Source organism: Corvus hawaiiensis, chromosome 15 (genome assembly GCF_020740725.1).
Source record: "Corvus hawaiiensis isolate bCorHaw1 chromosome 15, bCorHaw1.pri.cur, whole genome shotgun sequence".
Lineage (NCBI taxonomy): Eukaryota > Metazoa > Chordata > Aves > Passeriformes > Corvidae > Corvus > Corvus hawaiiensis.
Window position 1 is genome coordinate 3,748,245 of NC_063227.1, and position 26,395 is coordinate 3,774,639.

Consider the following 26,395-nt stretch of genomic DNA (forward strand, 5'->3'; position numbering starts at 1 on the left):
CCTCCTTACACCAGATACACACTTCCTCTCACACCGCACCCACCTTCACAGGAAGCAATTACACAATGAAAACTACTCTAAGGGAGTGAAGTATTTGCTGTCTAGCAAGTCTCTTCCAGCTGGATCCTTTTCCTGACAGATTCAGTCCCCGTTCTGCTCAACGGGTGTATACAGGAGGGTAGGGTTTTGCTTATCCAGAGGGATAATGAAACGATTGTGGGCTGGCAAAGGATGTGCGTTCTGGGGCCACCAACAACTCCAAGAATAGTGCTGCAACTTGCTCTAGAAGTCTTGGCTGAAGTAACTGTAGCCTCCTGGGGCAGTTGACTCTTCCCGGACATACTGCTGTGGCGGGAACGGTCCGACAACCGGCACTGCTCCCGGCATCCTGCACATGGAAGGGAGCAAGGAAAAAAAGGAGACAATGTCACAAATGCTCTGACATGTGCCAGCTGCAATCACTGCTCAGCAGGCAAGGCTGTCAGCAGAGCAACAGCCCACTGCAGCCAAGGCAACAACTTGCCAGAAAATCTTCCAAGTGAATCCTTGCCCTCTGTGCCTGTGTGTAAACAGACACCTTTAGCATGGCAGAATTAGCTGCGGCACAGCTCAAGGACTGCTAAAGAGCTCCCATTACAAAGCAAGCATCCTGCCTCTCTGCAGGCTGCAGAAGCTGGAACAGGACTGCACAGCTGAATCCAGAGCAGCTTTCTGAAAGGGAGCTGTGTGGCTGCAACAGCTCCGACAACAGCAGTGTCCTTAAAGGGAACATTAATGCGTGTGAGCTGGGAACATCCTCAAAGTTATCTCTCCAGAACGGGATACTTCCTATTTGCCGACCTAGTTGTACTGTTGGAGAGCTGGAACTTGCCTGGGATGAAAGGTGTCTTCCCATCAAGTACTCCCCAGAGCTGAGGGACCAGGAGGCTGTTATTCCATAGACGGGCAACAAGAGATCCCAGTTTTCTTCCTGTCCCTTCTGGGGAATTTGGCTAGGAGTCTGCCCTCCCTTCAGGTAGGATTTCCTAATACCTCTTCCTTCTAAGAAGCTTTCTAACCAACCCAGGCTCATTACTGAGCCTCTTTTAGTGAAGGCTCTTAAATGAAAGATTGACAGTCTCCAGAACAAGTATTTTTGGTATAAATCATCTGGCAGTCTAATTTTTTTCAATTAATAATATATGCAGGGGATATCATTATTTAACTTGCCAGCTGTGAGAGCGAGTTCAGGAATACAGTCCAGGTTTCTGGAGCGTGCTGACTATACGCCAAATTTTAAAATAAGCAATCCCAACGGAGATTAGAATGGCAAGCAGATCTCCACTGAGCCACTCCTTAATTAAATTAAAATCTCAGTTGTTAAGAGAAACTGTGTTTAATAGGTGTCAGGTTCACTGCAAAGGTCTGTGCTGAGCTGAACTATTAGGAACCAAAAGCAACTGGAGGCACTTCCACATTGGCAGCACGGCTGGGCTGTCTGCAGAGGGAGCTCCCGGAGCAGCGTCAGGACACAGAGAGAGCCTGCACAGACCCTGCCATTCTGTTTGGAAGTGAGCTGGAAACACGTGTTCAAAACTGCATTTTAGGTTATATTTAGGCCATCGATTTGAACAGCGAGGCTGGAAACACACTTAGACAAGAACATTACTTACTGATTCTTGTGTTTGAAGCCACTGATGTGAGCTTGGTACTGCTCTATGGAGTTCAGCACTATGTTACATGTACTGCAGGGGTAGCCCTTCCCAGCTGAAACAGACAGCAATGTTAGCACACTCAGCTAGCCAATCCCCATGCCTGAGTTAGAAAGAAGCAAGATACTCAATCACCGGATTTATTAAACAAAGAAAAATAACAGTCAACAATCTGTTGGAGGAGAGGTCACAGAATCCCACTACCCCACCATGTATCAGCCAGTCATTGCAAGGGAATCACTAAGCCAAAAAAGCTTTCCTGATCAGAACATGGTTTGTGTATCGCTAAAAAACACACATGTTCCCTACAAATAGTTCCCAGTATCAGGCATAGTAAAAGTTTTGGATTTGGACCCCAAACCTAATGCCTTTGCAACTCCATTTCTCTCCCATATTCCTACTTCTGCTGATCTCGACATCTCAAAAGAGAAAATGAGGGAGATACTGAATTTGTAAGCTCACAGCATTTCAATAAAAAAGGCAGCCAGAGGAGATTACACCCTATGTCCAGCTCCACAATGCAGCATTTTGCTAAATCTTGCTGAGGTGCCAACTGAGGATTTTAAGCTCTGTCCTCAAGCAGTTTGGTTACAGTCAGTGGATCAGTTAACTGCCAGGAAAAAAAAAAAGTTTCCAACAATAGTGGTACTAGACAGGATCAATGGTTTTGTGTAATATGACAACTCCAGCTGGACTGAAAGTTCAGGAGGTCACAGATACCAAAGAGGCAAGTATGGCAGCACAGGAGTCTCTAACAGGGAAAAATTCTGGCAGTTGTCCTCAAGACATTAAATGTTCCTGAATTTTGGCTCACTGGGGAAGGGCTCTGGCTGGGAATCTCACAAGGAAAACATTTCCTTAAGGTGAAAGAGGAGACAGACCCCAGGCGTGCAGAGCAGCAAATCATTGGGAAGCTCAACTCTGGATGTAGCAGACACTTCACCACGCGGCTGCTGCACCTCAGACATTTCAGACTCCACTGGGACATTTGGCTCTCAAAATGGAGCTGGATCTGGACAGGAAAGGCCAGAGGAGCTGATACAGCCCTGTATCAGCTGCTTTCCTGCACCATCAACGTAAAGGTTTCTCTGTCGCAAACCCATCCAACAGGTGTGTGCACAAAGTTGTCTAAACTACACTCCTCAACCCCAAACCACTCGTTCCAAAGAACTTTAGGCAGGCAAACACCTCAGTGTTGCATTTGTGAAGAACACATCTTTATCTGCTGTGAGTCAGGTCCCAGCAGAGAGTTTAGGGACAACTGTGGCTGTTGGCACACAGACACAGGCAAAGAGAGTGAGACAAAATATCCCTGACTGCAGCCCATCTCATCTGAGAAGCCCCCGATTATAGCCCAGGCTCTGAAACCTTTCCTGAAGAGCTGAAGTGCCCTGGAGATGTGACTACGTATTCTGGTTCTGCTGGCACTTCTTGAGACACATCAATTACACAGGCAGGGGCACTGCCCACCTACCCAGGCAACAGCACTACCCCACCTACCCAGCCCACCTGGGCTGGGGCTCCTGCCACTGTCAGCGCCTGAGTCACACTCAAATGGAACCATTCATCAGACCCAACTAATTAGGTGCAGAGCAGATGGGTAACGTGAGATATCGAGCACCTTTTCCATCTCCCACACGGCCACGCAATGTGGGAGAGAACATTACTTGGCTAATTGAGCCTCATTTGTCATAAGTGCTACCGGTATCTAAAGGTGGCCTGCAAAGAATTAGAATAATTAATCTTCTGCTTGTGTGGGTTTTTATGACAGAGAAAGAAGCCCTTGATGAAGATTTTAAGATGATCTGTCTGCTTATTATTTACCGCAAGTATCCAGCACGTACTAAGACTTCCTGGTCCAACAGAAGGCTGCTGGGAGGAACAAGGGAGTTTTCTGTGAGTGCCTAATGCTTTCACTGGACTCCGAGGGCTTTCATCACGTACAAGTGCTCATAAGCAGCAGATCATAAACCAAAAGAGTTTTGACTGTCTGCCTAAAGTTCTTCCTTAATAGCTCTGGGGTTTTTTTTTTCCACATTCCTGCTTGCTCTAGAGAGAGTTGCATTAGTTCATCAGATGGAGGTGCCCACACAGAGGCAGAAAGGCATTCAGGGAGAAATCTTTCTGGCTTTCATGTGCTTTGAAGCAGCAGGTGCAGTTAAACCTATTCCTTCCATCTCTTGCTAGTCCTCTCAAAGACTACTTTTGAGCATCAAATGCCACTTTTATCTTTCCATTTCGGATGCAATCACCTAACTAGAAACAGTACTGGCCAAAATCCCTGGATTATCCGCATAGAGAATAAAAAGGACATGTCCCCGATTAAACAACACCGCATAACACAACCCAAAGCTTGTCACGAGTAGCTACAGTCTAAAACATCTGCTGCCGGGGGTTACATCAACCAAATCAATCTTAGGGTGTATAATCAAGTTCCTCATCACAAGTAATACTCCCCTGCTCCCTCCACACAGGCTCTCTTGTCCAAAGGCCTGTCAGACACATTCTGCTTCTCTCCCACCCTGCTCTTCAGCTGGTTATCAGCCTCCCTGTTGAGAACTCACCCATGAAGGATGATGCTGGTGCATCAGGGGTTCGGCCGTAGTGCGCCATCAGCTTGTGTTTGGTCTCCTGCTTTCTGTGCTTCTTGCCTACGTAGTGCTGTTTTGCCATAAGGGGGTTGTTGAAAGTGGCATGGCAGAGGCTACAGAACTTGTCCGGGTCAGTAATGTCCTTGTTCTCTTCGTTAGAAGATGCAGTAGAGGTGGGGAGGGCAGCAGGGTGTTTCTGTGGGGGCACCGTTTCTGTAGGGTGAATCCAAACTCCTGGTCAGTCACAGAACTCTGAGGTAAAAACCAGTTACTTTATTTCCCCCAAACCCACATTAAAACCAGTAACACACTACATCTAAACTCCAAACCTAGCCAATGTAAGATATCTCAATAAATTAATGATTTTCCTACCTCTTCCCTTAATGCTGCAGAATTTAAAAACATGTGGTAACATAAGTCAGAGTATGCCAGGAAAACTTCCAGGGCTTAAAAAATCCAACAGATTTGCATATTTCTCCTTAACATAAGCATGACTGTATTCAAGAAACACTGGGTATGAATGAGCTTCCACCTGCTGTTATCATCCCCCAGACAGAACATGAGCACAAGCCCTTGCACAGCAAAGGCGGTGGGATTCTGGAAGCACTGTGCAGCCGCAGGACTTGATCCTGAAGTCATGAGGAGTCTTGCCTGAGACACAGCATAAATGGGACCAGGTCTGACACAGTGAATCCACACAGGGAAGCAGGTCTTCTGTGTGAGAAACCTGCACCATCTCACTCCAGGGTGCCAAAGAGCAGCGTGAGTAACCTGCTAGGGATCAGAGAGCTCCTCTCATGCAAGAAGCAAAGGCACACACCAGACTGCTCAGTGAACATCTACCTCTTCCTGCAGGCTCCTATCATACCCAAAAGCAACGACTCCAAAGAACAAGAAGATCCCGGAGGTGGCTTTGCTCTGTGCACACATTTTAGCAAAGCTGTAAAGACACACTGGGACAGACAGCTTCTGCCTGGAAGATCCCAGGAGTCAGGTGTCTGGGTGACTCACAAGTCCCCATCTTGGAGTTAGCACAAGCTGCCATCCTCAGGTGCACTCAGTGGCTGTGTTTTCCTTCTGTCCTGACCAGCTGCAGCCCCCCAGGCCCATGTCTACCCCTACGTGACCTGGACAGAGGGTGTCACTCCCCACCCACCAGGCCTTTCTGGATGCTAAGCAAAGGGATTGGATACACAGGCAGTGGCACTGGGGCAGACAAGGTCAGAACACGCACATACTGATGCTCCCCAGCTGTATTCTCCCACTCCCCAGCAATCTGCAGCTCCCACGTCTGTGAACCTCAGAGGCCACATTGTTGTAGCTGAGCAGCCCTGAGGAATGTGCCATATCAAGAGTTCCACCAGTCACTTCAGTCTGTAACCTTTTAATGAGCATTGTATCCTGTGACAGACACTTCTACATCTTAATGTCATATTCCTAGTCCCTTGACATAGGGATAGGTACAATGGCTGCTGCCAGCTGCATTTCCTCCAAACAAAACAAAACACCACACAACTTCTTGCCAATGCCAGCCCACCAAGCAGGCTGGTACAGCCAAATCTCTGGAGGTGCACTGTTGGCTTACTCTGTTTCACAGCAAAGAACACACACTCCCTCACAAGAGCTCATACTTGGGTGCAACAAACCTCTAAACAGCCCTTTGGGACAATGCAAAGGTGCTGCAGACACTCATACCTTCTACTTTGGGGGCCTGCTGCTTCATGTTCTTGGCATGAGTCTTGCCCAAGTAATGAGATGTTGCCACGGCCGGAGAGGAGAAGGTCATGTTGCAGATGGGACAACACTTGTTCCTGTCCTCCCCATTGCTGCCTTCCTGCTTGCTGTCCTGTGCACAGAGAACCACAGAGTGGCTGAGGCTGAGAGGGACCTCTGCAGGTCATCCTGTCCAGCCTCCTGGTTTTGAGGAGAAACACTGTGGTTTGGGGATCTAAGAAAAGGCCATCAAAGACATTTGGGTGTTAAGTTGATGAAATGTGACCGAGTAGAACTTCCATGATGCAGCATCACCCTCTCCCTCCCTGCAGAGTGTTCTCGACCAGATTACTGTTTTCAACCTGTTGGCAAACACTCCAGGCAGAGGGGCAGCCCGGGCCTGTTTGGGCTAAGGACAAGGTTAAGCGTGTGGCTGCCAAAATTGGACCACGAAGCTTTGTCCCCTGCAAGGTGTGAACTGAGCAGCATAAACATTGCTATCAGCTGGGTCATCTGCAACACAACACCAGCTGAGGAGGGAGCAGCAGGCAGTTCTCAGCCTGGCACTATGTGCAAAGGCATCTGCTGTTATCCCCCCAGCTCCCTGCAAATGCCAGAGTTAGGGATTACAGCTGAAGCAATCATAAAAGTAGGATCTGTTCCCCAAGGGAGTCACGGGGCAGACAGATGGCTGAATGGAACGTGGGGCCTTTACTGACCAACAGGCTCCAGCTACCAGTTGAGGGAACCTAAATAAGTAAAATAAAGAATGCTCTGGGAAGAGAATTCCTGCGGATGGTGAATCCAGCGTGCTCTGCGTGATGTTATGCAACGATGCTCCCGACAAGCTGTTGCTCCTGTTCTTTGTCATTTCAAGCAAGACTATCAAAAACAGGAACACGCATTTGTTTAAATGGGGAGGACAAGCTCAAAGAGGCTGAGTGGGGAGGGCAGCAGGAACTGGGACAAGGCCTGGTGAAACACCTGCCACTGAACTTCTCAGTTCTCACAAAGCCCCTTCCAAGAGCATTTTCCTCGTTCACTTTCAAGACTGTGCAACTGCCTTTAGCCAAGCAGGTCCCACAGAGCTGCATTTAGCCCTGGTGGGTCCTGCACTCACAGAAACGAAGGATGGGTCAGGCTGGAAGGGACCCCAGTGGGTCATCTGGTCCAACCTCCCTGCTCAAGCAGGGTCATCCCAGAGCACTGGGCACAGGATTGCATCCAAACGGTTCTGGAATATCCCCAGTAAGGGAGACTCCACACCTTCTCTGGGCAATCTTCCAGTGCGCGGTCACTGCACAGGTAAGAAGTTCTTCCTCATGTTCAGGCGAAACTTCCTGGGCATCAGCTTCTGCCTGTTGCCTCTCACCCTGTTGCTGGGCACCCCTGAGCAGAGTCTGGTTTATCCTCTGACACCCTCCCTTCAGACAGTTCACAGAATGAGAGAATCATTAAGGTTGGAAAAGACCTCCAAGATCATCGAATTCAACTTTTGACTGATCGCCACCTTGTCAACGAGACCAGAGCACTTGAGTGCCATGTCCAGTCATTTCTTAAACACCTCTAGGGATGGTGATTCCACCACCTCCCTTCCAATACCTGACAACCCTTTCAGTGAAGAAATTCCTCCTGCTGTCGAACCTGAACCTCCCCCGGCACAACTTGAGGCCATTTCCTCTTGTCCTGTTGCTGGTTTCCTGGGAGAAGAGGCTGATCCCCGCATGGCTACAGCCTCCTGACAGGGAGTTGTAGGCGGCAATGAGGTCTGCCCAGAGCATCTTCTCTCCAGGCTAAACAATCCCAGCTCCCTCAGTCGCTCCTCAGAGGAGTTACCCTCTAGATTGTAAGAAAATTGATTGTAAACGTTACTTATAGACACTGATCAGGTCTCTTCTCACCTGCTTCACCTCCAGCTTCATCTTCTTCCCGTGAGCACCCTCCTCCCCGCCGTGGATGGACAGGTACCGTCTCACCTTGTTGGCGTGTTTCTTGCTCTGGGAAAAGCAGAGAAACCCTTGTTCGGTGCCTCGCCGAGCCCGAGGGTGGGCTGGGGCGGAGGCGGGGGGCTCCCCCTTCCTTACCTGGTAGTGAGCCAGCCGCTGTGACTCGGAGATGAGCAGGGCGCTGCACACCTTGCACTGCGCCTCGGTGAAAATGTGTCCGTTCTCCCGGATCAGCCGCTCCACTGTGGGGTGAGGGGGGTGGGACACAAAACGGGGGCGTCAGCGGCCCGCTGGGACCCCGCGAGATGCGGGGCGTCCCTGTTCGGGATGCCCCGCACCTCACAGGATCCGACAGGGCTACAGGGCACCTCGTGGGGCCCGACCACCCACCCGCCCCCGGTCCCGCCGCCTCACCCGCCTCTTTGCCCACCAGCGGCCCCGCAGCGTCCCCGTTGCTACCGGCCCCGTCCGCCATGGCCGCCGTCGCCGCCTCACGCTGCTCTCGCGAGAACCCGCCCGCGCGCCCCCTCCGCGCCTAGCAACGGCGGGGCGGTGTCCCGCGAGAGCACCGCGCCCTCCAGGGGAGGCGGCGGCGGACATGTTGGTTGTGGGCATAGGTGTATTGCGGGCAGCCCCGTGGCGGATCGTGTTTGTGGGTGCTTAAACGACGCAGCGCGTTCCCCTCCTGAGAAAGCGGCGTCCGGGCTGAGAAAACGGCGAGACCGCCAGCGCCTCAGAGCGAGGCGTCCGGACCCGCTGCCCGCCCGCCACGGACATGGCGCTGCCCACTTCAGCACCCCGATGAGCACGTGAGACGCAGCGAAGCCGCCGCCGCCATCTTGGGTGAGGGCAATGAGGCCTCCGCCGCCAACTTGAGCGCGGGTGCGGGACCCGCCGACCGGGGCCGGTGCGGGAGACCCGGCGGGGAGGCCGCGGGCAACGGGGCGGCCCGGGCCCGGTAAGTACCTTGTGCCCTGCGGGGCATGCCGCTGCCCCGCGGCGGGTGGGCCCCGGGCGAGCCGCGCGGCTCCCGGGACTGCGAGGGAAACCCCTTCCCCCGCCCGGGGCCATTCTTCGGCCCCTGCCCCCGGGCTGGCTCCCCCCAAGTATGATCCCCGGTCCCCGCCCCCGGCGGCCCGGGACCGCCCCCCAGCACTGTACCCTGGGGAAGGGACACCTCCCGTCCCCCTCTACGGGCACTTTTTCTGTTTCTTGCCGGGAGGGGACCCAGGTGCTGTGCCTGGGGATACCCTGGAACTCCTCCTGGACCATCCCCTGGGGAGAGGACCCGAAAACCGGAGCTCTGCCTTGGCCGCATACCCTGAGATCGAGGTGCTCCTGCCTCCCCTGTTCCTCTTGCCAGGCCTGGCTCCCTCCCCTTTTCCCGGGGCAGCCCCTGCACTCTCCCTTCCCTTAGGTTTGCCCACCTGTGGCTGATCCCTTTCCCCAGAGCTCACCCCTATCCCGCCTGGGATCCCCCATGCTTCTCCCCAGCTTGTCGAGTATCCCTGACCCCATCCTTGTAAATTTCCCTGCAGAGCCCTCCGTGCCCGAAGGCAACGGGTTGGGAAAGGGAAAGGAGCCTGGGTGGGTTCTGGGGCGAAGGTCGCTTTTCCCCCATGTACAGCGGGGAAAACATTTTCCTCCCCTGCCCTTGGAGTAGGGAGATGCTGCGGGCTGGACTCGAGGGCACTGGAGCAGGGAGCATCTCCCGAGAGCTCAGCAGCCTGTGCGGATGCGCCCGGCCATGCGTGGCCTCTGCAGTGCCCGTGTCCCCTCTGTGCGGAGCCAGCTCTATAAACGGATCAATCCTGTAAACAATTTCTCTCTCCCCGGGGCGCTGCCAGCCCTCATGTCCTGCTCACGGAGCATCAGCTGGGCCCTTCGTGCAGGGTCGAGCCGAGGGTCCGGGGATGCTATTTCCATGGAAGCGTGTGGTGCTGACCCGCCTGAGCACGGGGAGCGTCGTGCCTCTGCTTCCCGAGGTGAGGGGAGTTGTTTACGAAGCGACAGCCTGTGTCTCCAATGGCTCAGGAACTCATCCGGGGATGAGAGTCATTCATTTTTTTTGGCTTGGTTTTTTCGAGCATTTTTCAAGCTGTCACAGCTTGGCAGGTCTGTAGCTGCAGTGTCAAGATTTAGAATTATTCTGTCGGTAATTGCTTTCTGATTCATCAAAATGATAGATGAGAGGGAAAATGACAAATAATCACAAGTTGGGGGATCTTCAAGGATATCCCTAAAAATGTGACTGGAGAAGCATGGCATGTGCGAGTCCCTTGTCAGGAGGTCACCTTTGCTGTCAGAGCATTTACAAAGAAATTCTCTTAAATTCAGAGTTGGAAAAAAATCTGGATAACTGCAAAATGAGTCTGTGAACTGGACTGCAAAGGTAATTTTAGATAATTCAGTCTCTGGCCTTTTTTTTTTTTTTTTTTTTGCTGGGTCTGAAAGCAGGTATCTTCCCCTCAGGCACTCACAACTATCCTTTCCAAGAGTGCTAAAAGCAAAATATGCTCAACTTCCCTGCCTGAAGAGGAGGTCTGTGCTCTGATGCGTGTTTTCTTCTCTCAGCTATACCAGCTTGTCTAATAAAAGCTATTACTGCTCTCCTACTCACAGCCTCAGACTAGCACAGCTACGAGTGATCTCTTACTTGTCTTGTTCCCTTAGTTACATTTTCAGAGACTCTCTTTGCCACAAGTCCCTTCATTTTCAGAAGCGTTGTGGGAGTTGTGTGGTTACATCTCTTACATCTCCTCTTTTCTCTCCTTTAAATGTTGAAGGTAGGTGACTCATCATAACTCCAGTTGATATTTCTCAGTGATCTCTTATTTAGCACAGAGCACCGAGCAGAAGATGTATCGCAGAGTCAGAGGAGAGATGGTGATACTGGAGTGGATTTAAAAAAAAAGAGAGAAAAAAAAAAGAGGCAGCACAGCAGTTGCTTGTTGCTGTTGCTTTTGTTGTGGGGGTAAGAAGGTTTATAGGCTGCTGCTCCAAAGCCTCAGTGACCCTGCGTGGGCCCTTCTGTGCTCCTCATGGCGTATGAGTGAGTGGTTTTCCAAAGATAAGGGAACGTTCTCCACCACCGTGGATGCCCTTCATGGGGGGCAGCTCACAGCAGCTGGGTGCAAGGCTTGGCTCATCTCCCTGAGCAGGGAGGACAAAGAGACCATTTGGAGCAAAAGATAAAAAAATAGGGAACGTATAGTGAGGATATTCCAACAACACTGGAGTTCAGCTTAGCTGGAGCTGAACAGCTCTGTTTTGCAAGAGCCAGTGCTTTACCAAAAGCAGTGCTTGTTTTTATTTTCCCCTCCTTTAATGGCTCCAAACTGACAGAGAGCAGGATTAAATTAGAGATTAGGAAGAAATTCTTCCCTGTGAGGGTGGGGAGGCCCTGGCAGAGGTTGCCCAGAGAAGCTGTGGCTGCCCCCAGGATCCTTGGTAGTGTCCAAGGCCAGGTTGGACAGGGCTTGGAGCAGCGTGGGCTGGTGGAAAGTGTCCCTGCCCACGGCAGGGGTTTGGAATGCGATGATCTTTAAGGTCCCTTTCAACCCAAACCATTCTATAATTCCTTAACAGACAAACACTGGAGGACTGGAGTGGTCCTTGCAGTCACTTTGGCTCCATGGCTGCCCATTTGTGCAGCATTCTGCTTTCAGAGGGCTCAGCAAACCTTTGGTGCAAATCATGACTCACCAGGATAATCGCCTTTTGTCTCCGGGCGTGTGTGTGCATGTATTTGCAGAAGGAAGGCTGCAGATCGTAGGGAGGGAACGTGGTTATTCCTCACCTTGCTGCTCAGACTGTAGATGGAGCAGTGCATTGCTTTTCTCGGCGCTGATCGGGGTTTTGGCCTCCCTTAGTGTTTCTATACGCTGTGGCTGTTTGCAATTTTGTGGTGTTACAGAGAAGGGTTTGGCTCTATCCTGGGTGATGTAGGGTCTCTGTTGTATCTTCTCTTACTCTTATTTTAGATCTAGGCAGCACATCTGAGCTATTTCAGTGATCTTGAAGGAAGGCAGAGTGGTGCTGTGGAAGGACACTGGTCTGGGAACCGGCCAACTTAACTTGCATTTCCAGCTCTGCTGTTCCCTGATGTGGAACGAGGGGCTTGTTGTTCAACCTCTGTCTGCACATGTTTAATTGAACTTCAGCAGAGCTGGTCATGCTCAGCCTGCTTTGTAAGGCTCTTTTACATCACAGTTCAAGAAGCACTGAATGTTGTTGTCGAGGTACCAGGCAAACAGCAAGAACAGACAGGAAAGGGGGATTTAACTCTGTGCCATCCTGCTGCTCTCCCTCACTGAGATCTCTTACCAATCCTCTCCTCTGAGCTCTTTTGGATCCAAGCAGCAAATGCTTGCTGTGCATCCCTCTCCATCAGTCTATGGGCTGCCAAGGGAAGGGATGCTGAAGTACCAGTTTGCATTGTGTGGGCACCTGCCCTCAATTGTGCCATGCACTCAGGTTTGCACTAATAACACTCAGCAGGTTCCTCGCTGCTTGTTAAGTGTCTTTGTTAATGCGGATGGTTTGGGCATGTCTGGATGGAGTTCTTCCGGAGGCTGCTGATCATTGAGAAATCCAGACTGCCAGATAAACCTGTTGTCTTGTTTCCAGCCTGCCTGCTGCCATTGCCTGTGTTTTCTGTCTGTAGTGCTGGAGCAGCCGTGCAGACGGCAGGACAGCATCCTTGAATGAACAATGCCTTTCCCCCTGGTTTTGTCGACTACAAAAGCTGACAAAGGGCTGTGCTGTGGTGATTTCTTGGACTGGTGGGCAAATATCAGCTTGATCCACTGCCACAGCCCGGTTTGTTTTGGTCAAGGTGTGGGGCTGAGGAGGGGAGGTTGTGTTGGAGGGTGGGAGACCTGCTGTGATGCTGTGGAGGAGTTTGCTGATGGGCTTTTAGAGGAAAGCCTCATTTCTTTGGAACAAGGCATTCAGAGTGGCTTTGGTCTGTGTTGCTCTTCCCCTGAAACCCCTTTTTAGCAATCAGCTGTAATAAAGTGTTCTTAACTAGATGAGTGGTGACTGGTGCATGTGGCTCCCAGTAACACTAAATCCACCACGCTTTGTAATAAGGTTTCAGTGCCTGGGGTCTTTTGCCTAAAAATAGCAAAAAAAAGAAAAGACTGTTAGGGGAAATCTAAATCAGAAGGAAACAAATGGCTTTTAATCTTTCCCTGTGTTTCAGAGTGAAGGATGCCGAGGAAGAAGAAGCCTGCAGAGGGCCTGGAGTCTCAAGGTCAGGATGGGGAGGAAGAGGAGGAAGAGAAGAGGAAGCCAGCCAATGCCAAGAAGAAGCGCAGTTTTGTGGATGCATTTATTGTTATATCTGACAGCGATGGAGAGGTCAGTGACGGGTTTGGGGTACCCAGAGCCTTTGCTGGGCCCTGCTGCTGCAGGACACTACCCGAGCAGCCCTCGCTGTCGTGCTGGGGTCAGGCTTTGCACAGAGGGTCTTGTGCCATTCCTTTTCTTACATATGAGATGAATCAAATCCTATTTGACTAGGAAATGAATGGTGTGCTTCGTGAGGGTGAGTTATGAGTCTGGGATTTGATAACCAAATCCTCTCAGAACTGAATCTGAAACGTAATTTAAAAGTAACCTTTCCTCAATCCCTTTACAAATCTTTTTTTCATAATTTTTATTTGGTTGATTTCCAGCTAAACCTCAGCAACATGATTCTGTATTATGTGCAAATAGATAAGAAAATGATTCAGAACTCAGGCTTGTGAGTAGCTCAGAGACAGGCGGTGTCTGGTAAACTGGTTCTGAGTTACAGGAGCCTGAGTTTGTAACCCAGCTCCAGAGGGTGTAAAGGTGAATGTGGTGTGGGAGTGCCTGGCTAAGGCATCAAGGCTCAGATCCCTGATCCCCAGTGTCGGCTTATGCACATCAGCATTACCTTCAAGATTGAAATGTCTGTGTTGGTTACACAGGCGATGGGATGAGCACGGGAACTCCTGCCTGGGGGAAACCCAGAGCCCTGAGAGCCTGTGCCTGACTTAGTGAGGTACATGAGAGGAAATTATTACAATCAGGTTTTTTATGTGTAACTCTTAAGGCTTTGCTCTGTCTTGGTGGTGATTGGGGATCCTAAGCTGCTTTTTGTAATTCCACCATTTTCAAAAGCATTTCAGTTTGCTCTCAAGCTGTAGATCTTAAATCAGGTCCCTTTTGCTCCCACATCTGCAGTGTGCTGCTTTCCAATAAGGCGATTACCATGAGGAGGGGAATATCACTAGAAATAAACAGTAAGAAGCTGTAGGGCAAACGATATTGGATGTTTTTTCTTCACATTGTCTGAATTCTTTCCCATTGGGAAATTCCCTGAAAGAAATGGAACATATGGCAGTAATAGTTCAGTGGGGTTAAACCCTTAGCTCTGCAATATGCTAAGTTAACTTCAGATGTTGCTGCATCACTGGCCTTTATTGTGAAACCTGTAAGGAAAAAAGAAATCAGCAGCTATAAGAGCTGCTGCAGTACATAAAAGATCAGGACCTGTTATTGTCTGCAATTATTCATCTCAATGTGCACGTATCTGAAAAAGAGGAAACAAACGTCTCTTAAAACACATCTATAAAAAGGTTAGGCTCCCTCACTGTTCTGTAAGTTTGTCTATAAACAATAAATTCTGATGGCATAATCGGTCATATTACAGAAAAGGATATGCTCAGAGAGGCCGTTAAAGAGCCAATTAGGTTCTGTTTAAGTGACAACAGTTCAGTCAGTTGAATGAGTGGATTTATTCAGTTCAGTCTCTTTCTGTGAGTCATCAGCTTCCAGATCCACTGCCACAGTCTCTTGTCGTGTTGGTTTCTGCAAAATCAAACGCAAAACTGATTTACTTGGGATCTCAAAAAAATAACTGTCTGCCTTCTGTAACTGTCTCAGCTCTTCTGTGTACATCAAGTTGAATTTCAATTTTGAACGTTGTAACTGTTGTTCTTGCTCTGGTAAGACCTTGTGAGTTCGAGAAGAGGTGTGGGAAGCTCAGATCAATGGCAATTTTAGAGAACAATACATTCTCAATTAATCTTGCATCTGTTAGGACATGGTTCCTTATGAATCAAAAGCTACAAGGACAATTTGGGCATCATTGATTCGATGGCTTTCTTCCTTGGCAGTCTCTTGGCAGGTATCTATAGAACAAGTCCCTAGTTCTGCTTCCAGACCAGCAGATCTTGTAGCAGCTGCACCTGGAAAGCCTCCAGCTTCTCACTTTTGATGATCTTTGGCAGACTGCCTCTCCCAGGAATTTTTCAGTCATGCTGGATTATCAAGCTCATCCATGTTATTTTGCCAAGTTCCCTTTCTTTTCTCATGTCTATGCTGTGGCATCTGCAGAGCTGCATCAGAAAAAAGTTTTCTGGATGTGAGGCTTTCTGATGTCTGCATATCATCCTGGATTCGGGGAACAGTTCTCTTTTTTTGGAAAGGGTCAGACAAAATAAGAACAGTCTCTCTGGCTCTGTGGAAACCAGAGGAGTTGACCTTCTTTGTGCAGACTGTGTCTGTGAAAATGCAGACGTGCTGAATGAGTAGAGTGGTTCCCATCTCCCCTGGCTGTTTAATCCCACAGGGAATTGGTTGCCTGTGCCAGAAGATGGCTGTTCATTCACAAATACACAACATTGCAAGTAGTGCCCAACAATGCCCTCTCTGAGCATGACAATTCCTGGTCTCCTGAACCTCCTGCTTGAATTGGGCTGTTGGTAAAGACCCCTGAAGCCACATCTGAAAGATGACTGTTCCTCAGCATGAGGCCTGGCCAAGCATGAACTCTGAGCACAGCCCAAAAGTTTTGTTGACCTGTTAGACTGATCTGCAGCCATTAGTGCAGCTGATCTTCAAATGCTGCTGATCTGGTCTGGGACCTTTTGGAAGGGTCTTTTTCCTGGGTAGATCCTTTGGGAGCTTTGAGAGTACATGCCTGCACTTACAAAGTTGGCATCAAGTCTCACAAGCTCTTTCTGCCAGATCCATCAGCTCTGCCAGCCCTCGGGGAACATATGACAAGACTCCAGGGTGATGGTGCCATCTATTTCTGCATGGCCTGTCTTCCCTTTGGTGTGGAACATCCCTTTGCCTGAGTGTTCTGTGTTTGGAGATACTCACAGTCAGGGTAATCAACAGCATGTGTTGATGTTCCAGATCAGATTTTGGCTGTGGTGCAGAGGGAGGTGTGTTTAGGCATTGGCTGGAATACCCAGCCACTGCCCTATCCTGTTTCCATCAGCTGTGACAGTGGGCACTCACCTCAGGACCAGGCATGGCCTGAGGGACATCTTGCTGTGGAGAAGATGGCCCTGGAAATGTCACAGCCAGAATGGCAGTGCCCACCTGTCATAGCTGAATCCCATCCAGTAGCTGAGTGCCAGGCAGCTGCTTGCTCACTCCCACCCCATGGTGGGGAGGAGAATTGTGGGGAAAAAAGTAAATCTCATGGGTTGAGATAAGAACAGCTTAATAATTGAAACAAGATAAAATATAATAATACTATTAATAATCCTAACGATAATATCAAGAATAATTGTAATGAAAAAAAAGGAGAGAGGAACTGCTTTTTATCAGGAACTGTAGTGATGGGACAAAGAGGAATGGGTTCAAACTGAAAGGGGAGAAATTTATGTTAGATATATGGAAGAAATTCTTTACTGTGAGGGTTGTGAGGCACTAGAACAGGATGCCCGGAGAGGCTGTGGATGCCTCATCCCTGCCAGTGTTCAAGGCCAGGCAGTGAGCAACCTGGCCTCATGGGAGGTACTCAGGGCAGGAGGGTTGGAATGAGATGATCTTTAAGGTCCCTTCCAACCCAAACCTTTCCTTGATTCTATGAGTAAAACCCAAGAGAAACCAGTGCCACAATCCAGTTGCTCACCACCCACTCACCGATGCCCATCCAGTCCCTGAGCAGCAGTCGGTGCTTCCCAGCCAATTCCCCTGTTTCCACACTGGCCATGAGGTTCTGTGGCATGGAACATCCCTTTGCCCAGTTCCCCCAGCTCCTTGTGCACCTGCTCACTGTCAGAGCACAGGAAACTGAAAAGTCCTTGATTTAGAGTAAGCACTGCTTGGCACCAACTAAACCATTGGTGTGCCATCAACGTTATTCTCGTACTAAATCCAAAACACAGCACTGCACCAGCTACTAGGAATAAAATTTACTCAATCCCAGGACACCACCTCACTCACACCACTGACCATCCGAGCGAAGCAGAGCCACGTGGGAGTATTGCTGCAGTGCCCTGCTGTCTCCATGGGCTCTGCTGGTGCCAAGGGACCCGGTGCCTCCATCTCCCAGAGGAGAATGCAATGTGAGTTGGTTCTGGAGGAGGCTTCGTGGCTCTGCTGAGCTCACTTGATGAAAATCAGACTGATCTGAATCCAGGCTCCTCACAGACGAGTAAAAGCCCTTTTTCCTACAGAGTTCTCTCCTCTTGTGTCAGGAACTGCGTATCCTGGCACGATCCCCGTTGTGTCTTGTTGTTCATCTCCACTTCCAGCAGGTTTGTTCTAATGAGCTGAAAGAGCAAAGCTGAAACAGATTCTGAACTGAAGTCAGAGACTAATAAAGTAGGGTGTGATATTAATTTCAGCAGCAGCCTTGGCAAGAGCCAAACATGGCAATTCCAACATCTAATTGGCTTTTAAAAATAAATTAGTCTGGTTTTCATCTGCATATTTCCCATGCAGGACGTGTGGTGTTTGGCTGTACCCTATTGTTAGATGGTCCCAACTGCTGTTGAGCAGTAAAATTACCCAGACCTTTTGACTTTGCAGTCTGCACTGTTAGGGGTGGAGACATTCTGCTGAAGCCTTTCCTTCCCTGAGTCAGTAGAAGCTGATTTCTGTGGTTTATCATGTGGATTCGAGGGAGCAGGATGTGGGATGCTGGCTACTGGCTTCCATTTATGGGCTTTTAGGAACGAGTGGAGCTGTATCGGTTTCTGCTGGCAGAGTCAGGTTCTCTTAAGTATGTGCAAAAGCATTTTTAAAATGGGAATTTGATTTCCTGCTGTCTGGTGAAACCAAGCAGGTTACAAAAACAAGGAAGAAGAACAGTGGCTGCCTTCCACTAGATGTGTAAGGAACTTTGGAAACCTGTCTATTTCTTGATCTGTGTACAGTGCTGACAGTGAAATTGCTCATAAGAGAGCATCATAAATTAAAGTGCAGAGCCTGACACACAGGAAGAGAATTTGGGTTCCTTCTGGCCGTTATGCCTTGAATTGACGGCAGAGGAGGAGGGATGCTCTCCAGGCTGGCACTGAGCAGAGGTGTGCAGTTCCTACCTCGCCTCCACTATAATAATTAGTTTCCCTTGGAAGATATGTGTTGGAGATGACCTTGTAACTGAGAGTATTGGCTGCAGTTTGGGAATATTTTAATTGATTAAGATTATTTTTGGACTAGTGATCTTATTAGAAAGTCAGTTGGTTGAGTGGCCCCTTGAGTTCCTATTATCCTTGTAGATAGATGAGCATTAAAAGGTTGGGTCAGGAAGAGCAAGCCCTGTTGTCTTCTTTGAATTTTCTTGGCCCCTTCTGTTTCTACCATCCACTCCTGCATTTATGCAGAGCACTCTGGGGCCTGCAGGGCTCTCTCCCAGTAGAGGTACAAACAGCCATAAATCCTAATTAAAAGGTATGTTTTATTTTCTGAGTTTAAAAATAAAGAAGATTTAAGAATTCTTGGAATTGAGATGTGTGTATATATTTTGGCCCATCAGGATTAATTGGATTTGCTTCAGCAGTTCACTGTACCGTGGCTGTTCAGTAGAATGCTGCTGAGCAATTTAAACATCTTTCTCAAATGTATGAGGTTCATACAACACGTGTCCTGCAGTAATTTTGCTCCTGCCACTGATGTAAATGTCGAGATTCTTCAGGACCAGCACAGGGAACCGAGGCACGTACTCGGCTGTGCTGTGGGTCCGGGCAGCGCGCCCGGCGCCGGGCACACTGTTCCCCTCGGAAGCCTTGGAGGTGTTTGAGCCCTGGGTTGTCCCGTGGTGTTGATGTGTGTTGTAAGTGTGTGTCTCTGTGCACAGAGCAGGCACTCCCAGCCACGGAAAGTTTGGTATGCTCATAAATCACATCCGTGCCCTGGAAGAGAGCTGCAGATGAGAGTGTCAGGGTTGACCTTCCAGCAAGTGCGGGAGTGATGAGGGGAAGATTGATGCCTAGAGAGAGGAGCTGGGGATTTACAGAGCCTGTTAGGATTAAATTGCCCCTGTTTTAAGCTGGCGTGGGTTTAGCATTGTTAGACAGGTTTTTGGGGGAGGGCAGGAGAGCTGTTGCTGAACCTCCTCCAGCATATAATCCTGGTGCAATCCTGATGCGATCCCATGGATTGTTCCCCATCCCATGAGGTGTGAGCAGCCCATGAGGTCAGCGTGGGGCTGGTGCTGCAGACCAACACAGGGCAGTTTGGAGTGGGAGATCCTGTGGCTTATGGAAAACTGTGGAGACAGGCACCATGCCAGGGCCCTGGAAGAGAGAGGATTTCACCTCTTGAGCAGGAGCTGGGCATCCATGTCCTAGGAAGAGAGACTCTGGATGTGAAGCAGCCTTTTGGAGACCCAGTGGCAGATCTTGGAAAGGGGGTGCCCAAACCAGTCTGTGTGGGGAAGAGGAGGAGTCAGTCACAGAAAAAGCCCTTAGGAGCAAGCATGAGTGTGTGTGTGTGGACTTGCCAAGCATGATTGCTGCTGTGTTGTGAGGTGATTCTCAAGTCAGTGGAAGTGAGGAATGGTGTAGGTATTAGGGCATGTAAAAGCTGTAATGTATTAGGGTTTCAGGAAACCACCTAATAGTATGTCTTGCAAAATCTTAGTTAGATAAATAATTTAATTTGGTCTAGATAGCAACATTCCTGGATTGAAATGCTGCTAAAAGACTGTCAATAAGAGCTGCTGATGAACAAAAGAGAGGCTCATCTGGGGGAGATGTAAAGCTGAGGCCAAGAGAATCAATATTAGGTCTGTGTGTGTTTTAACATCCTCATTAATGATCTGTAAGAGGGAGCAAGTGGTGTATATAGATTAATAAAATCTACAGATAACACTAAAGCCAGAGATATCTTCAACAAAACTGAGCACAGAGGTGCAGTCCAAAGAACTTCACAGATTCAGAAACATGGGCAAAGGACAAAAAAACCTGATGACACTCGAAAATAATCAATGTATCTGTTTGTGTTAAAGTAGCTCAAACCATGTGCCCCTCTTTGAACCCTCCTCCTGGCACAGGAGGTGGAATGAGGCACAAGTGTGTGGCCAACATGTCTCATGGGCGGCAAAACTCAGTGCAGCTGCAGAGGGAGCAGCGCAAAGCTCATCCTGGCCAAGCGTGGGTCTCTGCCTGAAACACTGGATTTGATTCTAATCCTACCTGATTTAGAGAGACAAATTGGAAAGGGTCCAGTGCCAGCCTTGGGTAATGTGTGCACCCTTGCCTAAGCCGTTAGGACAGCAGCTTGCAGAAATTTGTGTCATTTAAGCCTGTGCCCATTTGTGCTGCAGTCCTTGTGCTTAAAACAGCACACACTTAGATTGTTCATGGGAGTATTGTTCCAGGAAGCCTTGAGAGAAAAAGTTTCTCAAGTATTCAAGTTTCAAAAATGAAATACTTGTGGCAATATTGCCCAGAGAAGCTGTGGATGCCCCTGGAAGTGTTCAAGGCCAGGTTGGACGGGGCTCTGAGCACCCTGGTCTAGTGGAAGATGTCCTTGCCCATGGCAGGGGCTAGAAATGAGATGAGCTTTCAAGTCCTTTCCAACTCAAATCATTTCTTGATTCTGTGAATAAGATGAGATAATAGCATGAGGAGAAAATACAGCTGGCTCTCCTGCCCTTGGGGTGCATAGGTGTGGGTCTCCAAAAATGGCTAGAGGTTCTAGTTTTGATCACCTGAAATTTCCTGGGCATAGCACTAGAAGCTGCATGGCAGGAAACAGTCCTGGCTTACAGCTGTGTGATGCTCAGTTACAAAAAGGTTCTATTTTCCTGTTTTGAGTGCTTACAAATATCAATGTTTTAGCAAGACCAAACAAATTCTCTCTAAAATTGTGGGTAGCAGGTGCAGTGCATGGTGGTGACTGGCATGAAGTCTATTGTCTCTCCTACTTCTCTGTTTATGTCAGTCTGTAACTCTTTTTGCTCGTTATGCTTATCACACAGCTTTTAATAGTTACAGAATGTGTTTGAATTACGTTTGAAATTCAAATTTCACTCAAATAGATGCTTGTTCTTGAACCAGTGTTTGCATCTGAGTAGCTGGGGGGAGGGGGCTGGTAGTATTTCTTACATATTGCATGCACTCACCATGTTCTTTTCCATTACAGCAGGAGTCAAAGGAAGAGAGTGGATTGCAAAAGAAGAGAACAAAGCAGCTGGATCGAACGAAGTTTGCTGCTAAAAGAAAAATTGCACGTAGGTCTCGATTGTGGGGCTGGGGAAGTTGTCTGGTGCTGAGCAGCTTCTGCTGTTTGTGCTAGAGATTATTTCCCTTTCAGAAAGGCCGTTACATAGCTGAGGATGTAGAAAAGACCCTTCAAAGGGCTAAATTTTGCCTGTCAGAATAGGCACTCTGTCACTTGCTTTCTCCCCAGGCAGTGTGTGCGCAGACCGGTGCACTTCCAAAATAAGTGTGTGAGGGTGTTGGTACCTCACCAGGTTCAAAACTGGCTGAGGCTGATCTGAACGTGCCATCAGTCACAAACTGCTTTCCTGTCCAGGCCCCTCTGCTTCTGTCTGTCCCTGAAACATCACAATGCTCTGACCCGACAGCTGCCGCTCAGGAAGGATCTGAGTCGCAGCTGACAGTTCTCTGAAATCATCAGCTCACAGTGTGGGGGCAGCCAGAGCACCAGCAACGTTGGGCATCATAAGGAAGGGTGTTAAGAGCAAGGGATTTGGTTGATGTCATTTTGCTGTTACATAAAGTGTTGGTGCACCCTTGTCACAGTGCTAGGTGCAGTTCTGGCCTCTGCGTAGCAAGGACACAGTGGCACATCCAGAGCAGGGCAGCCCAAGCCATGAAGGGGTGGAACAGCTGTCTGGTGATGAGAGACTGGAAAGCCTGGGGCTGCTTTGTTAGGAGAGAACGGTGGGATCAAAGTTCCCATCAGGAAGGCAATGCCTCAGCTGAGCACAGAGCTGTTGTTTACTGGCTCCTGGGGTGTATCAGTGGAAATAGCAAGAGATAGATGAGTTTAAAACGGGTGAAGGACAGTAATGCTTCACACAGCATGGGGTGAACTCCTGGAAGTTTGTGTCACAGGAGGTTGTGGAGGGGTCAGTATCAACAGCTTTAATAAGGGATTAAATGCATTCATGGACAATAAATCTATGAACAGAGGCTAAAGGCTGGGATGTTCCCGCTCATATTCTGATGTATAGGCAGAAGGGCCCACTGACTATGGCCAGGGTGCCTCTGCTCCCTGTACCGCCCCACATATTACAGCAGCCAGGCCCCAGAGGGTCCCCACTCGTATTCCTGTGCTCTGTGAGGCAGTGGTCCATCCAGCACATAAAATTCAGGACGTTTTAAAATGGGAGAGATGTTGCCTCCTGCAAAACCCAAAGCAATCACTGAACAAAATGGAGCACACCAGTGCTCCGCAAGCAGCAGGAGTTGGGCTTGTCAGTCCTCACAGGGCTTGTGTGAATTAAATTGTTTTTAAATAGAGGCCTAAGGCCATAGCACAGAACAGCCCAGCTCTTTGTGGGAGCTGCAGCCCACTGTGCATGTCTGTGTTGAGCAAGTAAGATAGCAAAGTCAGAGATGGGGAAAGAGTTCTTTTTCTTATTCTTCTTTTTCTCCCAAAGGAAACAGAGCACCAAATTAAAGCTGAAACCCCCCTTGGAGATGGCACTAAAATGTGACCAAATATATGGTGGTAAGAGCAGGGATCTGCTGAAGTTGGATGTCCTTGTTGCATCATTGAGCATGTAGGGTTTCAGGAGCTGGTGCTGTGCAAAAGGTGTTCAGTGCGCTCCAGAAAATCCATGGGAGACAGGGCCGGCTCTCCAGACGTTGTATAATGGAGCAGTTCTGCTGTGTTTCTAGATGTTGAAATTATTGATAATAGTTTTTCTTTTCCTGGGGCAAAAGCTGCCTTTTTTTGTTGCTTAGTGTGCACGTCTGAGTTTGGGGGTGCCTCGTGCTGCACGGTCGGAGAGCAGGGGCTTATTTAAGCACGTGTGATGGTGGGGCTGTTCTCATTTGTGGGAAGCTATAATTAGACTTTTGGTGTTTGCTTTCAGGCAAATTAAGATTTGAAGTAGTAATTATTTTTCCCAATGTCTTTAAATAAATTCTTTGAATTGCGAGGCAAATTGGTCTTTTGTAAAGACTGGGTGCTTCTGGGTAGAGCAAGTTCTTTCTCCTCAAAACTGGAAAATTTCAGATATTGGCAGGCACTCGTTATAAACCGTATCCTCCCTTTTTTGCTTTGTTGTGGTTTTATTCATTTTAACCTAAAGCCATAACTAAAATATATCTGTGACGTTTCATCCTGACAGGATAAATGGAAATACAAAACCTAAAGAAGTCTCTCTCTCTTTTTCCGGAGGAAGTCAGTGCTTTAAAGCACATTTGAATGTTTTTACTGTAATTGCACTTTGGATATGTGAAAATACTGAGATCCTGCATTTCTGTTATTTTTGAGTAAATCTCTTATTAGTAAGTGTTGTAACTACAACTAGTGGGGTTTTGCATCTAATTCTCTTTGCAAATGTCAAAATGGAACATAAATCGCTTTGCAAATCGCCATATTAGCATTTTAAAAGGCTCTGAAATGGTTTAATTTGTTTAGGGCTGCCTTGTCTTAAAAACAGTTTCTCTCTGACCTCTCCTTCCTATCTTCTGGTCTCTTGGATGCCCTGGTTCCCAGAGGGGCGCTGGGATTTCCTGCCCCGTTGGGATGGACTGTGATGAGAGGCTTTTGAAGTGTGAGATGCAGAGTTCCCAGTGCCGGTGCTTCCCCCTGGGAACGGGCTCCTGCAAGGCGAGTGATGAGTGTGAGCTGAGCATCGGTCCAGATGGAGAGGGGTCATTTCTCCCGGGATCTGTGGAGCCCCCGCCGCACGCTCTGAGCTCTCTCCCCAGCTCTGTTTGCACACAGTGGTTGGGGGCTAACGCAGCGCTCTGGGTCTCTAATCATCATAAATTATGACGGCTGCAATCAGCATCAAGTTTAATAAAACACACGGTGCTGAGAAGTGATCAGTCCTGGAGCACGAAATACCGTCGGCTCCACTTAAAGCAGGTCAGGTCTGCTGGTAGGCATGAGCAGAGCTGCTCTTTGCTCTCCCCACGGTAATGCCAGGTGGATTTAAGCTCGAGATTTCCCCATCTCCAGAGCACCTACTCAACTGGAACATGCACTAAGTGCATCTTGTTTGTCACTGGTTTCTTTGCCAGAGGCAGCATTTGTCTGGCACATTCTCTGTCCCCAGAGGGGAAATTGCTGTGCCAGGGAGGGAGAAGAAAACAAAATGTACAGCAGTAACTCGCCAAAAAATGTTTCTTTTTATTAAGCTTCATGGATGTTGATAGCCTGAACTGGCAAACGCTCAGGCCCCTGTTGAAGCACGTGGAAAGTCGTGTGTTGCAGGGTGCCGATCATGTGCACTGCTTTTCCTGCACATGTCAGAGTTTGCAGGATCTGGCCTGATTGCTGTGATGGTTCAGGCAGGAAAACAAATCAGCACACACTTTCTGAATGCTTGGAAAGTGTTTGGTATAATGGAAAAAGAAAAGACTGTATGTGGCACTCAGTGCTGTGGTCTGGATGACACAGTTGTGATTGGTCAAAGGTTGGACTCAATCTCGGAGGTGTTTTCCAACCTAATTGACTCTGTGATACGCTGTTTAATGCTGCTGTTCTTGGGGCTGGGAGCTTTCTCCATACACTGGACTGTCGTTTGCTTTCCATTAAAAGATGCTTTTTTTTTTTTTTTGCCCTGGTCCCTCCTGGCTGTAACATCATAGAGTGACTTTGTCCAAGGACAAAAGATCCCCATGAGCCCTGAGAGCGCAGCAGTCTGCTTTGCCTTCAACGTCTTTCTTAATTTTCAAAGGAATTACCCCCCACCCCCACCCTGCCCCAAACCAACAACCTGAAGCTAAGTGCTGTTTTAGCAGGACACATAAAGGAATCTGAAGGTAATCAGTCCGAAAATGCTTCAGATCCTGCTTGGGTGGAGGAGCACGAGGCTGCCATCAGCCAGGAGCTGGGGGAAGGGCAGAGCGAAACTCCACTCTGTGGATGCTCCTGGTTGCAGCGGTCGTAGACAGGCTGTGCTTTGGCCAGAGCACGGCTGCACTGCTGTGTTTGGGTGGCAGCTGGTATGAGAGAGGATGGGATAGAAAATGGGAGCCTGCAACTTGTGAATGCGTCTTTATCCAGGGAAACGCCTGTCTCTGGAGCTGGCTGCAGTGAAGACACGTTTTGTGCTTGGGCAGCCTCCCTGTTCAAATGGCATGTCTTAAAGATGTTGTAGCCCGTAGGAGAGCGTGAGCCTTTGGTTCATGCATGAGATGGCGTGTGCAGGATTCTGCCTGGAGGAGGGAGCGGGTTCTGAAGGAAATCTGTCAATTTGTTTCGAGTGAGAAGATGTATTTTTCAGCTCCTGAGAGTGCTGTTGAGTTGTTTTTCAAGCTGCACTCCATTCTGCAGGCACTGTATATTTTAAGCAGAGCGAAAGTGTTGGATTGAATCTAAGTAAATAAGTGTTTTCCAAAGTAAGTAACTGCTTTGTTTCTACATAGCCAGTCTAGACTTTTGGTTTGATTGGAGCGAGGAATATTTCAGGAATAAATTTTCTGCTGAAATAGCAGTTACAAGTGTAGGAAACCTGTTTCCCATGCATGACTGACTTAGTGATGCAGTGGAGTGGTGATGTGAGCAGAAGGGGGATGTATGCATGTGAAATATCCTCTATAATACCACCAAGCAAGTAACATTGTCCTCCACAGAGCTTTCCACCTGCAGCTTGGGGTGAACAACATGTAGCTCTTTTTCTCTCGGGTAGGTCTCCTGTGGTTTTGCAGGTATCTGTGTGTCAGAAGGCAGTGAGGTGTGCTACTTGGTTAGTAAAAAAGTGTCTTTCTAAAGAAGATGTGTTGTTTAGCCTGCCTTGCTGCTGAGCCTATCCAATATAAAAATGAGCACGCTTTAGAAATCTGTCCTTTTCCTTTCTCCTTGAACAAGCCTTCTGCAGCTGCAGTGTGTGTTGTTTGATCGCAAATAAAATGTCATGTTGCAGTTAATATACTTGGGGAATGGGAGCTTAGATTGCTGTAGAAACCTGAAGTGAAGTTCCTGACCTGAGTTACCTTTCTCGTTAATGTTGCCTGCTCCAGTTTTGGTGACACCATTTCAGGACAGCTGAGGTTTAGATGGTTTGCTCTGCATTCCTCCTGGA

The 26,395-nt window shown here is 48.7% G+C and overlaps 2 protein-coding genes across 10 annotated transcripts in view; one reads left to right on the top strand and one right to left on the bottom strand.

The window, feature by feature from the left end:
* Positions 1–73: 73 nt before the first annotated feature.
* ZNF346 (zinc finger protein 346) lies at positions 74–8,435 on the bottom strand. Its single transcript, XM_048319636.1, has 7 exons — positions 8,356–8,435; positions 8,080–8,183; positions 7,897–7,992; positions 5,978–6,128; positions 4,256–4,495; positions 1,653–1,746; positions 74–388 (listed from the first exon to the last, which is right to left on the bottom strand). Exons 1-7 carry the CDS (start codon positions 8,414–8,416, stop codon positions 283–285), a joined length of 852 nt encoding a protein of 283 aa, XP_048175593.1. The 5' UTR covers positions 8,417–8,435; the 3' UTR covers positions 74–282.
* A 109-nt stretch (positions 8,436–8,544) lies between these two features.
* Positions 8,545–26,395, top strand: part of UIMC1 (ubiquitin interaction motif containing 1) — a 40,057-nt gene continuing 22,206 nt past the window's right edge. For 6 of the 9 annotated variants that reach the window (XM_048319621.1, XM_048319626.1, XM_048319628.1 and 3 more), the window contains exons 1-3: positions 8,791–8,899; positions 13,148–13,305; positions 21,307–21,394. In XM_048319621.1, the coding sequence (XP_048175578.1) occupies positions 13,156–13,305; positions 21,307–21,394 (238 nt within the window). In that variant the 5' untranslated portion in view covers positions 8,791–8,899; positions 13,148–13,155. The other 3 variants (XM_048319624.1, XM_048319625.1, XM_048319623.1) reach the window with 3 other exon arrangements.

Coding starts and splice junctions, on each gene's coding strand:
- ZNF346 (XM_048319636.1), bottom strand. CDS start 8,416: ATGGCGGACGGGGCCGGTAGCAACGGGGACGCTGCGGGGCCGCTGGTG. Junction 8,184..8,355: donor GCTGGTGGGCAAAGAGGCGG/GTGAGGCGGCGG, acceptor CTCACCCCACAG/TGGAGCGGCTGATCCGGGAG. Junction 4,496..5,977: donor GCAGGCCCCCAAAGTAGAAG/GTATGAGTGTCT, acceptor TTCACCCTACAG/AAACGGTGCCCCCACAGAAA.